This window comes from Amphibalanus amphitrite, unplaced genomic scaffold, assembly GCF_019059575.1.
Source record: "Amphibalanus amphitrite isolate SeventyFive unplaced genomic scaffold, NRLGWU_Aamphi_draft 001458F_arrow, whole genome shotgun sequence".
Classification (NCBI taxonomy): domain Eukaryota; kingdom Metazoa; phylum Arthropoda; class Thecostraca; order Balanomorpha; family Balanidae; genus Amphibalanus; species Amphibalanus amphitrite.
This window is the reverse complement of record NW_024882951.1, coordinates 63,221-77,904: the sequence shown is the minus strand read 5'-3', so window position 1 is coordinate 77,904 and position 14,684 is coordinate 63,221. Positions and strand designations below refer to the sequence as shown.

General features: G+C 53.1%; 2 protein-coding genes across 2 annotated transcripts; both read right to left on the bottom strand.

Moving 5' to 3' along the window:
- Window positions 1-1,574: 1,574 nt before the first annotated feature.
- Window positions 1,575-3,437, bottom strand: LOC122373199. Its single transcript, XM_043351042.1, has 2 exons — window positions 3,030-3,437; window positions 1,575-2,977 (listed from the first exon to the last, which is right to left on the bottom strand). The coding sequence occupies exon 2, from the start codon at window positions 2,622-2,624 to the stop codon at window positions 1,599-1,601; it is 1,026 nt and encodes a 341-aa protein (XP_043206977.1). The 5' UTR covers window positions 2,625-2,977; window positions 3,030-3,437; the 3' UTR covers window positions 1,575-1,598.
- Window positions 3,438-12,204: 8,767 nt separating this feature from the next.
- Window positions 12,205-13,734, bottom strand: LOC122373203. Its single transcript, XM_043351046.1, has 2 exons — window positions 13,660-13,734; window positions 12,205-13,607 (listed from the first exon to the last, which is right to left on the bottom strand). Exon 2 carries the CDS (start codon window positions 13,252-13,254, stop codon window positions 12,229-12,231), a length of 1,026 nt encoding a protein of 341 aa, XP_043206981.1. The 5' UTR covers window positions 13,255-13,607; window positions 13,660-13,734; the 3' UTR covers window positions 12,205-12,228.
- Between the last annotated feature and the right edge of the window lie 950 nt (window positions 13,735-14,684).

Below are 14,684 nucleotides of genomic sequence, written 5' to 3'. Positions count from 1 at the left end.
CCTGTTCTGGGCGGTCTCCACCTTGACCCTCTTAGCGTCCCAGAGTCGGTATTGGTAGACGTGCGCGTTCTCTGCCGAGACATCCCGCAGGTGAACGAGCAGGTTCTGTAGGCCGACCAGCGTCTCAGCTGGCACCTGAGAAGGTCAGGAGAGGGTAGGAGAGGTCAGTGGTGTACTGGTGTCTGACATAGACCAGCGGACAGGGGGAGGGGAAAGGGAGAGGAATCTGGTGGCGCAGAAGGACCGTTCCGCGCTTGAAAGTGGACATATCTGAGGACCGTTCCGCGCGCGCTGACACTGCCTCTAGAACCGTTCTGCGAGCAGTCAGACATGCAGACCGGATTGATGTTTTGAAACTTTGACATAATAAACTTTAATTAAATCGACACAGGTACTCTAACCGCATGTGTTTTTTATATCGCGGACAAAAAAGTGGGGATTGTTAGGGTTAAGCAGGGAGTCACCGATGTTAGATCCCTCTCTGGGTCCTTTCATAGGTCACGGTCCTGACCCGAGATAGCTGAGCTGTGTCGCAGCCCTGACCTCAGACAGCTGAGCTGTGCACGCCGTCGGCTCGGCCGTCGGTCGCCACAGCCGCTGACGCCAGTGTCCAAACAGCTCCAAACAATATCCGGCCCTGTATAGCAGGATAAGCCATCAGAGGCGGGAGTGATCAATGGAGGGACGCGAAACACTAACGCCAAGGGGATGACAACTGCTGAGGAATAAAGAAACTACATGAGATGATGTTTTTCGTACTCCAGCGTAGTACGAAAAACATCATCTCACGCTCTCAGTCCCAGCGGATAAAAACAACACCTAGGAAAGAAACTACATGCAGGTACACTGGGAACACGTCATGCTGGAGTTGACGTGTTCCCAGCCCGTCCTGTACCATGCAGCCCGTTCCGGTGATCACTCCCGCCTCTGATGGCTTATCCTGCTATACAGGGCCGGATATTGTTTGGAGCTATTTGGACACTGGCGTCAGCGGCTGTGGCGACTGACTGCCGAGCCGACGGCGTGCACAGCTCAGCTGTCTGAGGTCAGGGCTGCGACACAGCTCAGCTATCTCGGGTCAGGACCGTGACCCCCTATGAAAAGACCCAGAGAGGGATCTAACATCGGTGACTCCCTGCTTAACCCTAACAATCCCTACTTTTTTCTCCGCGCTATAAAAAAACACATGCGAGTTATAAAAAAAACACATCCCTATCAACCAGTCCCTATCAACCAGTTAATTAATTCGACACAGGTACTCTAACCGCATGTGTTTTTTATATCGCGGACAAAAAAGTGGGGATTGTTAGGGTTAAGCAGGGAGTCACCGATGTTAGATCCCTCTCTGGGTCCTTTCATAGGTCACGGTCCTGACCCGAGATAGCTGAGCTGTGTCGCAGCCCTGACCTCAGACAGCTGAGCTGTGCACGCCGTCGGCTCGGCCGTCAGGCGCCACAGCCGCTGACGCAAGTGTCCAAACAGCTCCAAACAATATCCGGCCCTGTATAGCAGGATAAGCCATCAGAGGCGGGAGTGATCAATTGAGAGACGCGAAACACTAATGCCAAGGGGATGACAACTGCTGAGGAATAAAGAAACTACATGCAGGTACACTGGGAACACGTCATGCTGGAGTTGACATGTTCCCCGCACTGGCACTTATACTGATAGACCAGCCCAGCCTTCTCTTTGATCCCTAATTTGTCCTTGGGTTTGACGAGCCTAGCACTAAGGTTCGCTGCAGGTCTCGTGCTGACCTTCGCGTAGGGTCGGAGGACGCGCGTGACCTGTTCACTCACCCCCTGGATGTAAGGGATGCTTACATAAACCCGTTTGTCCTCCTCCTGTTCCCTGCCTACCCGTTCAGAACCACCACCCTCTCCCATGCGTAGTCGTTCTCTATTTTTTACCCGCCTGTGGATACGGCGCACCATTCGCTTTGGGTAGTGGTTCCTCACCAGTGCCCGTTCTATCTTCCCTGTCTCGCGTTCCTCGTCCTCAGGTGTTGTCGTGAGTCGTGATGCCCGTGTGAAAAGTGTCTGTGGGACTGATGCCTTGTGCTGTGAGCTGTGGTGTGATTCATAGTGAAGGTATTTGTCCGTATGAGTTGCTTTCCTGAACACCTCGGTCTTCATGGTCCCCCCTCCCAGTCTATGTACCTTTACATCCAAAAAAGGTAAGGATCCCTCCTTTTCCTCCTCGAGCGTGAATTCAATCCTCTCGTGCTGAGCGTTGAGGTGGTCGAGTAGTTCACCTACCTGATCTTTCTTTAAGATCACGAACGTGTCATCTACGTAGCGTCTCCACAGTTTCACTGGGTGTTGAAACGACTGGAGTGCACTGGATTCGAACGATTCCATGAACAAGTTGGCCACCACAACGCTCACTGGACTCCCCATGGCCGTGCCCCACTTTTGCTTAAAGAACTTTCCGTTAACCCTAAAGTAAGTAGTACCCAAACAGAGCCGTAACAATTTTATGATATCCTCGACCTCCAGTGCTGTTTCCGCTCTTACCTTGCTTTCCTCATCCAAAAACTCTTCTTCGAGTCTCTGGCGTGCTACTTCACATGCTGCCTCTGTCGGTACCGATGTGAACAGCGCTTTGACGTCAAAAGAAACCATGGTCTCATCGTCACTGAGCGTAACATCTCGTAAACTCTCTTTGAAACTCGCCGTGTCCTTGACATGATGTTCAGACTTGCCTACCAGAGGAGATAATATGCTAGCTAAATGTTTGGACAGCTGGTACGTTACACTGCCTATGCTAGACACGATGGGACGTAGCGGAACGCCCTGCTTGTGCACCTTCGGTAGCCCATAAAGCAATGGCGGAGTCGGGTCCGACGGGTACAGTTTTAGATACGTTTTTCTGTCCAATTTGCCCTGTTGTTCTAAGTCCTTTAGCGCCCCCCTTACCTCTCGTGTGTACCTACCGGTTGGGTCCCTATCCAGTTCAGTGTACGTGTCGTGATCCCCTATTAGTGTTTCTAACCTACTTTGATACTGCTCACAGGTCATCACACATACAGATCTACCCTTATCTGCAGGTAAAATCATAATATCTTGCCTATCTTGTAGGTCACGTAACGCTTTCCACTCCCCCTTACTGAGATTTTTGCTTTGCGGGGGACGGAAGGAATTGAGAGCTTTGGTGACCTCGAATCTAAGCCTATTCGCTACATCCGGTGTTACATCGTCTGAACGGCACACACTTTCGACCGCCGAAACAAAATCCGCGACTGGAACGCTTGTCGGCGTCGGTACAAAATTGAGCCCTTTACGTAGCACACTGACCTCATCGTCACTTAGGCTTACCCCAGACAGATTGACCACCCACTTATCTCCATTGTCCTCCCCCTGTCCACCAGTCTCCTCCTGCTCACCGGTCTCCTGTCTGTCCTCCTGCTTACCAGTCTCCTGGCCACCGGTCTCCTGCTCACTGGATCGTGAGCAGGATACATACCTCGTGGTGGTATGTATTTTGGTAGGTATTTGAGACGTTTGAGACGTATTGTCTTGTATTTTAATGCATTTTAAAGCACGGCTGACGAAGGGAGCAGAAGCTTCCGAAAGCTACCGAATCAATATACGCATTACTGGTGTCGGAGAATTGGTTCCTAAATAAACAACTCTACATTGCTGTACAGCTAATACGCTTTTCACCTGGTGGCCAGTAGAGGAACTAACAGTTACTACAACTGACCGTCAGAAGCACCCAACACACACCGTGCCGCTCCCAGTAACATACCAGGATGTAGACCCCAGTCGGGCAGCGCTCCGGCGTCCGGCAGCCGCAGCTGGTCCAGCAGTGACAGCAGCCGGCCGGCGCTGCCCTCCGGCGCCGTCCGACAGGCGTTCACGGCCACCACCCTGACGGACGGACGTTACACAGTCAGCAGAGAGCCGACACTCGGTCAGCGGACAGTGGCGTTGGGTCACCGGATGGCAGAGCATCGCCGCAGCACACAGACCAGACAGGACTGTGGCGACAACGCAACCCCGTTGGAGTAACATGACCCTAATAAATGCACCGAAAATGCTCTGGTCTGTCTCCATTACTTATAATAATAAAAAAATGAAAGAACAACTGAGATGAGGGAAAGGAGTGAGGCGTCTGTTAGGGTCCCCGTGCAATACGCCCGGTGCGGTGACTGACCTCTGCGCCGCTAGCTGGAGAGCTGGTTAACCCGGCTGACGACCTTCTGTACCTCCTCGGCGGAGAGCGGGTGGCCGTTGGTGGTCCACCGCAGCCCGTCCCGGTAGCCGGCCGCCCCATCCGGCGACACGCCCTGGGGAGTCATAGCATAACACTCAGGCAGGTTCAGGTTTCAGTCCGACACACAGAACCGTCCGGCGACACGCCCTGGGGGCGACATATGGGCGCGCTCAGGGCTCAGATACAGGTCTCGCGAGATTAAGCGGTAGGTTTTGCACTTTTACATTTCCGGTTATATCTCAGAAACTAATCGATCTACGATGAAGCCATTTTACACGATCATGGCCGGCTTGTTACCCAACAAGTCGATCGCATCTTTAACACTTAAAAGCTTAAGACGACGAAGATATAGCCTGAAGTACACTAAATTTTCTAGGTGCAAAACCTACCGCTAAAACCCGCGAGCCCTGTACCATGCACAAGGGCCCCGGGTGCAGTGTCTGTGTGTCCCTGACTGACCTGCAGCGGTGAAGCTGTCACAGAAAGCACCTGTTCATTGCCCAATGGATCCAGCCCAGTTCCGGCCGGCCGAGTGCCCGCACGTACGCAGCCAGTGTTACGGTCTGTGTTCGATCTATGTTACGGTCTGTGTTCAATCTATTTTACGCCCTGTGTAACGACCTGCGTTACGGCTTGTGTTACGGTCTGTGTTACATACCCTGTTCTGGGCGGTCTCCACCTTGACCCTCTTAGCGTCCCAGAGTCGGTATTGGTAGACGTGCGCGTTCTCTGCCGAGACGTCCCGCAGGTGAACGAGCAGGTTCTGTAGGCCGACCAGCGTCTCAGCTGGCACCTGAGAAGGTCAGGAGAGGGTAGGAGAGGTCAGTGGTGTACTGGTGTCTGACATAGACCAGCGGACAGGGGGAGGGGAAAGGGAGAGGAATCTGGTGGCGCAGAAGGACCGTTCCGCGCTTGAAAGTGGACATATCTGAGGACCGTTCCGCGCGCGCTGACACTGCCTCTAGAACCGTTCTGCGAGCAGTCAGACATGCAGACCGGATTGATGTTTTGAAACTTTGACATAATAAACTTTAATTAAATCGACACAGGTACTCTAACCGCATGTGTTTTTTATATCGCGGACAAAAAAGTGGGGATTGTTAGGGTTAAGCAGGGAGTCACCGATGTTAGATCCCTCTCTGGGTCCTTTCATAGGTCACGGTCCTGACCCGAGATAGCTGAGCTGTGTCGCAGCCCTGACCTCAGACAGCTGAGCTGTGCACGCCGTCGGCTCGGCCGTCGGTCGCCACAGCCGCTGACGCCAGTGTCCAAACAGCTCCAAACAATATCCGGCCCTGTATAGCAGGATAAGCCATCAGAGGCGGGAGTGATCAATGGAGGGACGCGAAACACTAACGCCAAGGGGATGACAACTGCTGAGGAATAAAGAAACTACATGCAGGTACACTGGGAACACGTCATGCTGAAGTTCCGGTGATCACTCCCGCAGGGCCGGATATTGTTGGGAGCTGTTTGGACACTGGCGTCAGCGGCTGTGGCGACTGACGGCCGAGCCGACGGCGTGCACAGCTCAGCTGTCTGAGGTCAGGGCTGCGACACAGCTCAGCTATCTCGGGTCAGGACCGTGACCCCCTATGAAAAGACCCAGAGAGGGATCTAACATCGGTGAGTCCCTGCTTAACCCTAACAATCCCTACTTTTTTCTCCGCGCTATAAAAAAACACATGCGAGTTATAAAAAAACACATCCCTATCAACCAGTCCCAAACAGTGTACCAAATTTGAGCGCAATCGGCGTGGCAGTTCAGGGTTCAAGATATATGAGCAACCCAAAATCGCTACTGCAGCAGCATAACGAACACTCTTGGCCCTTCACTTCGCACGTGTCACGACGCTCACCATGATACATCAGTTGTAGTCAATAACTCACCAAGATACATCAGTTGTAGTCAATAACGAGATGGAAGGGATAGGATTACGTGCAACAAAGAGTAACGCAGGTCAATCAGCCCAGCGGTTGCTGACTTACAAGCCTATTAAAAACGTTACAGGAATACGCTTCGCTAGCTCAAACGTAATAGAGTAGAATCATTACATATATGCAATTGCTACTATTTCCTGGTTTTCTTTATAGGCCATGGCTTGGTAACTGATAACTCTGCTGCCCTGTAATGGGTCCGGCCCGCTGTGGCGAGTGAAGACACTCGCTCTGACTGACTGGACCGCCAGCCGAGACGCTGCTGACTCTGGTGGTGAATGGTGAGCGGAAGAGGAGAAAGTTTACGCCAAAGCTGAAGCAACTCTACATTGCTGTACAGCTAATACGCTTTTCACCTGTTGGCCAGTAGAGGAACTAACAGTTACTACAACTGACCGTCAGAAGCACCCAACACACACCGTGCCGCTCCCAGTAACATACCAGGATGTAGACCCCAGTCGGGCAGCGCTCCGGCGTCCGGCAGCCGCAGCTGGTCCAGCAGTGACAGCAGCCGGCCGGCGCTGCCCTCCGGCGCCGTCCGACAGGTGTTCACGGCCACCACCCTGACGGACAGACGTTACACGGTCAGCAGAGAGCCGACACTCGGTCAGCGGACAGTGGCGTTGGGTCACCGGATGGCAGAGCATCGCCGCAGCACACAGACCAGACAGGACTGTGCCGACAACGCAACCCCGTTGGAGTAACATGACCCTAATAAATGCACCGAAAATGCTCTGGTCTGTCTCCATTACTTATAATAATAAAAAAATGAAAGAACAACTGAGATGAGGGAAAGGAGTGAGGCGTCTGTTAGGGTCCCCGTGCAATACGCCCGGTGCGGTGACTGACCTCTGCGCCGCTAGCTGGAGAGCTGGTTAACCCGGCTGACGACCTTCTGTACCTCCTCGGCGGAGAGCGGGTGGCCGTTGGTGGCCCGCCGCAGCCCGTCCCGGTAGCCGGCCGCCCCATCCGGCGGCACGCCCTGGGGGCGACATATGGGCGCGCTCAGGGCTCAGGTACAGGTCTCGCGAGATTAAGCGGTAGGTTTTGCACTTTTACATTTCCGGTTATATCTCAGAAACTAATCGATCTACGATGAAGCCATTTTACACGATCATGGCCGGCTTGTTACCCAACAAGTCGATCGCAACTTCAACACTTAAAAGCTTAAGACGACGAAGATATAGCCTGAAGTACACTAAATTTTCTAGGTGCAAAACCTACCGCTAAAACCCGCGAGCCCTGTACCATGCACAAGGGCGCCGGGTGCAGTGTCTGTGTGTCCCTGACTGACCTGCAGCGGTGACGCTGTCACAGAAAGCACCTGTTCATTGCCCAATGGATCCAGCCCAGTTCCGGCCGGCCGAGTGCCCGCACGTACGCAGCCAGTGTTACGGTCTGTGTTCGATCTATGTTACGGTCTGTGTTCAATCTATTTTACGCCCTGTGTAACGACCTGCGTTACGGCTTGTGTTACGGTCTGTGTTACATACCCTGTTCTGGGCGGTCTCCACCTTGACCCTCTTAGCGTCCCAGAGTCGGTATTGGTAGACGTGCGCGTTCTCTGCCGAGACGTCCCGCAGGTGAACGAGCAGGTTCTGTAGGCCGACCAGCGTCTCAGCTGGCACCTGAGAAGGTCAGGAGAGGGTAGGGGAGGTCAGTGGTGTACTGGCGTCTGACATAGACCAGCGGACAGGGGGAGGGGAGAGGGAGAGGAGTCTGGTGGCGCAGAAGGACCGTTCCGCGCTTGAAAGTGGACATATCTGAGGACCGTTCCGCGCGCGCTGACACTGCCTCTAGAACCGTTCTGCGAGCAGTCAGACATGCAGACCGGATTGATGTTTTGAAACTTTGACATAATAAACTTTAATTAAATCGACACAGGTACTCTAACCGCATGTGTTTTTTATATCGCGGACAAAAAAGTGGGGATTGTTAGGGTTAAGCAGGGAGTCACCGATGTTAGATCCCTCTCTGGGTCCTTTCATAGGTCACGGTCCTGACCCGAGATAGCTGAGCTGTGTCGCAGCCCTGACCTCAGACAGCTGAGCTGTGCACGCCGTCGGCTCGGCCGTCGGTCGCCACAGCCGCTGACGCCAGTGTCCAAACAGCTCCAAACAATATCCGGCCCTGTATAGCAGGATAAGCCATCAGAGGCGGGAGTGATCAATGGAGGGACGCGAAACACTAACGCCAAGGGGATGACAACTGCTGAGGAATAAAGAAACTACATGAGATGATGTTTTTCGTACTCCAGCGTAGTACGAAAAACATCATCTCACGCTCTCAGTCCCAGCGGATAAAAACAACACCTAGGAAAGAAACTACATGCAGGTACACTGGGAACACGTCATGCTGGAGTTGACGTGTTCCCAGCCCGTCCTGTACCATGCAGCCCGTTCCGGTGATCACTCCCGCAGGGCCGGATATTGTTGGGAGCTGTTTGGACACTGGCGTCAGCGGCTGTGGCGACTGACGGCCGAGCCTACGGCGTGCACAGCTCAGCTGTCTGAGGTCAGGGCTGCGACACAGCTCAGCTACCTCGGGTCAGGACCGTGACCCCCTATGAAAAGACCCAGAGAGGGATCTAACATCGGTGACTCCCTGCTTAACCCTAACAATCCCCACTTTTTTTCTCCGCGCTATAAAAAACACATGCGAGTTATAAAAAACACATCCCTGTCAACCAGTCCCAAACAGTGTACCAAATTTGAGCGCAATCGGCGTGGCAGTTCAGGGTTCAAGATATATGAGCAACCCAAAATCGCTACTGCAGCAGAATAACGAACACTCTTGGCCCTTCACGTCGCACGTGTCACGACGCTCACCATGATACATCAGTTGTAGTCAATAACTCACCAAGATACATCAGTTGTAGTCAATAACGAGATGGAAGGGATAGGATTACGCGCAACAAAGAGTAACGCAGGTCAATCAGCCCAGCGGTTGCTGACTTACAAGCCTATTAAAAACGTTACAGGAATACGCTTCGCTAGCTCAAACGTAATAGAGTAGAATCATTACATATATGCAATTGCTACTATTTCCTGGTTTTCTTTATAGGCCAAGGCTTTGTAACTGATAACTCTGCTGCCCTGTAATGGGTCAGGCCCGCTGTGGCGAGTGAAGACACTCGCTCTGACTGACTGGACCGCCAGCCGAGACGCTGCTGACTCTGGTGGTGAATGGTGAGCGGAAGAGGAGAAAGTTTACGCCAAAGCTGAAGCAACTCTACATTGCTGTACAGCTAATACGCTTTTCACCTGGTGGCCAGTAGAGGAACTAACAGTTACTACAACTGACCGTCAGAAGCACCAAACACACACCGTGCCGCTCCCAGTAACATACCAGGATGTAGACCACAGTCGGGAAGCGCTCCGGCGTCCGGCAGCCGCAGCTGGTCCAGCAGTGACAGCAGCCGGCCGGCGCTGCCCTCCGGCGCCGTCCGACAGGCGTTCACGGCCACCACCCTGACGGACAGACGTTACACGGTCAGCAAAGAGCCGACACTCGGTCAGCGGACAGTGGCGTTGGGTCACCGGATGGCAGAGCATCGCCGCAGCACACAGACCAGACAGGACTGTGCCGACAACGCAACCCCGTTGGAGTAACATGACCCTAATAAATGCACCGAAAATGCTCTGGTCTATCTCCATTATTTATAATAATAAAAAAATGAAAGAACAACTGAGATGAGGGAAAGGAGTGAGGCGTCTGTTAGGGTCCCCGTGCAATACGCCCGGTGCGGTGACTGACCTCTGCGCCGCTAGCTGGAGAGCTGGTTCACCCGGCTGACGACCTTCTGTACCTCCTCGGCGGAGAGCGGGTGGCCGTTGGTGGTCCGCCGCAGCCCGTCCCGGTAGCCGGCCGCCCCATCCGGCGACACGCCCTGGGGAGTCATAGCATAACTCTCAGGCAGGTTCAGGTTTCAGTCCGACACACAGAACCGTCCGGCGACACGCCCTGGGGGCGACATATGGGCGCGCTCAGGGCTCAGATACAGGTCTCGCGAGATTAAGCGGTAGGTTTTGCACTTTTACATTTCCGGTTATATCTCAGAAACTAATCGATCTACGATGAAGCCATTTTACACGATCATGGCCGGCTTGTTACCCAACAAGTCGATCGCATCTTTAACACTTAAAAGCTTAAGACGACGAAGATATAGCCTGAAGTACACTAAATTTTCTAGGTGCAAAACCTACCGCTAAAACCCGCGAGCCCTGTACCATGCACAAGGGCCCCGGGTGCAGTGTCTGTGTGTCCCTGACTGACCTGCAGCGGTGAAGCTGTCACAGAAAGCACCTGTTCATTGCCCAATGGATCCAGCCCAGTTCCGGCCGGCCGAGTGCCCGCACGTACGCAGCCAGTGTTACGGTCTGTGTTCGATCTATGTTACGGTCTGTGTTCAATCTATTTTACGCCCTGTGTAACGACCTGCGTTACGGCTTGTGTTACGGTCTGTGTTACATACCCTGTTCTGGGCGGTCTCCACCTTGACCCTCTTAGCGTCCCAGAGTCGGTATTGGTAGACGTGCGCGTTCTCTGCCGAGACGTCCCGCAGGTGAACGAGCAGGTTCTGTAGGCCGACCAGCGTCTCAGCTGGCACCTGAGAAGGTCAGGAGAGGGTAGGAGAGGTCAGTGGTGTACTGGTGTCTGACATAGACCAGCGGACAGGGGGAGGGGAAAGGGAGAGGAATCTGGTGGCGCAGAAGGACCGTTCCGCGCTTGAAAGTGGACATATCTGAGGACCGTTCCGCGCGCGCTGACACTGCCTCTAGAACCGTTCTGCGAGCAGTCAGACATGCAGACCGGATTGATGTTTTGAAACTTTGACATAATAAACTTTAATTAAATCGACACAGGTATTCTAACCGCATGTGTTTTTTATATCGCGGACAAAAAAGTGGGGATTGTTAGGGTTAAGCAGGGAGTCACCGATGTTAGATCCCTCTCTGGGTCCTTTCATAGGTCACGGTCCTGACCCGAGATAGCTGAGCTGTGTCGCAGCCCTGACCTCAGACAGCTGAGCTGTGCACGCCGTCGGCTCGGCCGTCGGTCGCCACAGCCGCTGACGCCAGTGTCCAAACAGCTCCAAACAATATCCGGCCCTGTATAGCAGGATAAGCCATCAGAGGCGGGAGTGATCAATGGAGGGACGCGAAACACTAACGCCAAGGGGATGACAACTGCTGAGGAATAAAGAAACTACATGAGATGATGTTTTTCGTACTCCAGCGTAGTACGAAAAACATCATCTCACGCTCTCAGTCCCAGCGGATAAAAACAACACCTAGGAAAGAAACTACATGCAGGTACACTGGGAACACGTCATGCTGGAGTTGACGTGTTCCCAGCCCGTCCTGTACCATGCAGCCCGTTCCGGTGATCACTCCCGCCTCTGATGGCTTATCCTGCTATACAGGGCCGGATATTGTTTGGAGCTATTTGGACACTGGCGTCAGCGGCTGTGGCGACTGACGGCCGAGCCGACGGCGTGCACAGCTCAGCTGTCTGAGGTCAGGGCTGCGACACAGCTCAGCTATCTCGGGTCAGGACCGTGACCCCCTATGAAAAGACCCAGAGAGGGATCTAACATCGGTGACTCCCTGCTTAACCCTAACAATCCCTACTTTTTTCTCCGCGCTATAAAAAAACACATGCGAGTTATAAAAAAAACACATCCCTATCAACCAGTCCCTATCAACCAGTTAATTAATTCGACACAGGTACTCTAACCGCATGTGTTTTTTATATCGGGGACAGAAAAGTGGGGATTGTTAGGGTTAAGCAGGGAGTCACCGATGTTAGATCCCTCTCTGGGTCCTTTCATAGGTCACGGTCCTGACCCGAGATAGCTGAGCTGTGTCGCAGCCCTGACCTCAGACAGCTGAGCTGTGCACGCCGTCGGCTCGGCCGTCAGGCGCCACAGCCGCTGACGCAAGTGTCCAAACAGCTCCAAACAATATCCGGCCCTGTATAGCAGGATAAGCCATCAGAGGCGGGAGTGATCAATTGAGAGACGCGAAACACTAATGCCAAGGGGATGACAACTGCTGAGGAATAAAGAAACTACATGCAGGTACACTGGGAACACGTCATGCTGGAGTTGACATGTTCCCCGCACTGGCACTTATACTGATAGACCAGCCCAGCCTTCTCTTTGATCCCTAATTTGTCCTTGGGTTTGACGAGCCTAGCACTAAGGTTCGCTGCAGGTCTCGTGCTGACCTTCGCGTAGGGTCGGAGGACGCGCGTGACCTGTTCACTCACCCCCTGGATGTAAGGGATGCTTACATAAACCCGTTTGTCCTCCTCCTGTTCCCTGCCTACCCGTTCAGAACCACCACCCTCTCCCATGCGTAGTCGTTCTCTATTTTTTACCCGCCTGTGGATACGGCGCACCATTCGCTTTGGGTAGTGGTTCCTCACCAGTGCCCGTTCTATCTTCCCTGTCTCGCGTTCCTCGTCCTCAGGTGTTGTCGTGAGTCGTGATGCCCGTGTGAAAAGTGTCTGTGGGACTGATGCCTTGTGCTGTGAGCTGTGGTGTGATTCATAGTGAAGGTATTTGTCCGTATGAGTTGCTTTCCTGAACACCTCGGTCTTCATGGTCCCCCCTCCCAGTCTATGTACCTTTACATCCAAAAAAGGTAAGGATCCCTCCTTTTCCTCCTCGAGCGTGAATTCAATCCTCTCGTGCTGAGCGTTGAGGTGGTCGAGTAGTTCACCTACCTGATCTTTCTTTAAGATCACGAACGTGTCATCTACGTAGCGTCTCCACAGTTTCACTGGGTGTGGAAACGACTGGAGTGCACTGGATTCGAACGATTCCATGAACAAGTTGGCCACCACAACGCTCACTGGACTCCCCATGGCCGTGCCCCACTTTTGCTTAAAGAACTTTCCGTTAACCCTAAAGTAAGTAGTACCCAAACAGAGCCGTAACAATTTTATGATATCCTCGACCTCCAGTGCTGTTTCCGCTCTTACCTTGCTTTCCTCATCCAAAAACTCTTCTTCGAGTCTCTGGCGTGCTACTTCACATGCTGCCTCTGTCGGTACCGATGTGAACAGCGCTTTGACGTCAAAAGAAACCATGGTCTCATCGTCACTGAGCGTAACATCTCGTAAACTCTCTTTGAAACTCGCCGTGTCCTTGACATGATGTTCAGACTTGCCTACCAGAGGAGATAATATGCTAGCTAAATGTTTGGACAGCTGGTACGTTACACTGCCTATGCTAGACACGATGGGACGTAGCGGAACGCCCTGCTTGTGCACCTTCGGTAGCCCATAAAGCAATGGCGGAGTCGGGTCCGACGGGTACAGTTTTAGATACGTTTTTCTGTCCAATTTGCCCTGTTGTTCTAAGTCCTTTAGCGCCCCCCTTACCTCTCGTGTGTACCTACCGGTTGGGTCCCTATCCAGTTCAGTGTACGTGTCGTGATCCCCTATTAGTGTTTCTAACCTACTTTGATACTGCTCACAGGTCATCACACATACAGATCTACCCTTATCTGCAGGTAAAATCATAATATCTTGCCTATCTTGTAGGTCACGTAACGCTTTCCACTCCCCCTTATTGAGATTTTTGCTTTGCGGGGGACGGAAGGAATTGAGAGCTTTGGTGACCTCGAATCTAAGCCTATTCGCTACATCCGGTGTTACATCGTCTGAACGGCACACACTTTCGACCGCCGAAACAAAATCCGCGACTGGAACGCTTGTCGGCGTCGGTACAAAATTGAGCCCTTTACGTAGCACACTGACCTCATCGTCACTTAGGCTTACCCCAGACAGATTGACCACCCACTTATCTCCATTGTCCTCCCCCTGTCCACCAGTCTCCTCCTGCTCACCGGTCTCCTGTCTGTCCTCCTGCTTACCAGTCTCCTGGCCACCGGTCTCCTGCTCACTGATCGTGAGCAGGATACATACCTCGTGGTGGTATGTATTTTGGTAGGTATTTGAGACGTTTGAGACGTATTGTCTTGTATTTTAATGCATTTTAAAGCACGGCTGACGAAGGGAGCAGAAGCTTCCGAAAGCTACCGAATCAATATACGCATTACTGGTGTCGGAGAATTGGTTCCTAAATAAACAACTCTACATTGCTGTACAGCTAATACGCTTTTCACCTGGTGGCCAGTAGAGGAACTAACAGTTACTACAACTGACCGTCAGAAGCACCCAACACACACCGTGCCGCTCCCAGTAACATACCAGGATGTAGACCCCAGTCGGGCAGCGCTCCGGCGTCCGGCAGCCGCAGCTGGTCCAGCAGTGACAGCAGCCGGCCGGCGCTGCCCTCCGGCGCCGTCCGACAGGCGTTCACGGCCACCACCCTGACGGACGGACGTTACACAGTCAGCAGAGAGCCGACACTCGGTCAGCGGACAGTGGCGTTGGGTCACCGGATGGCAGAGCATCGCCGCAGCACACAGACCAGACAGGACTGTGGCGACAACGCAACCCCGTTGGAGTAACATGACCCTGATAAATGCACCGAAAATGCTCTGGTCTGTCTC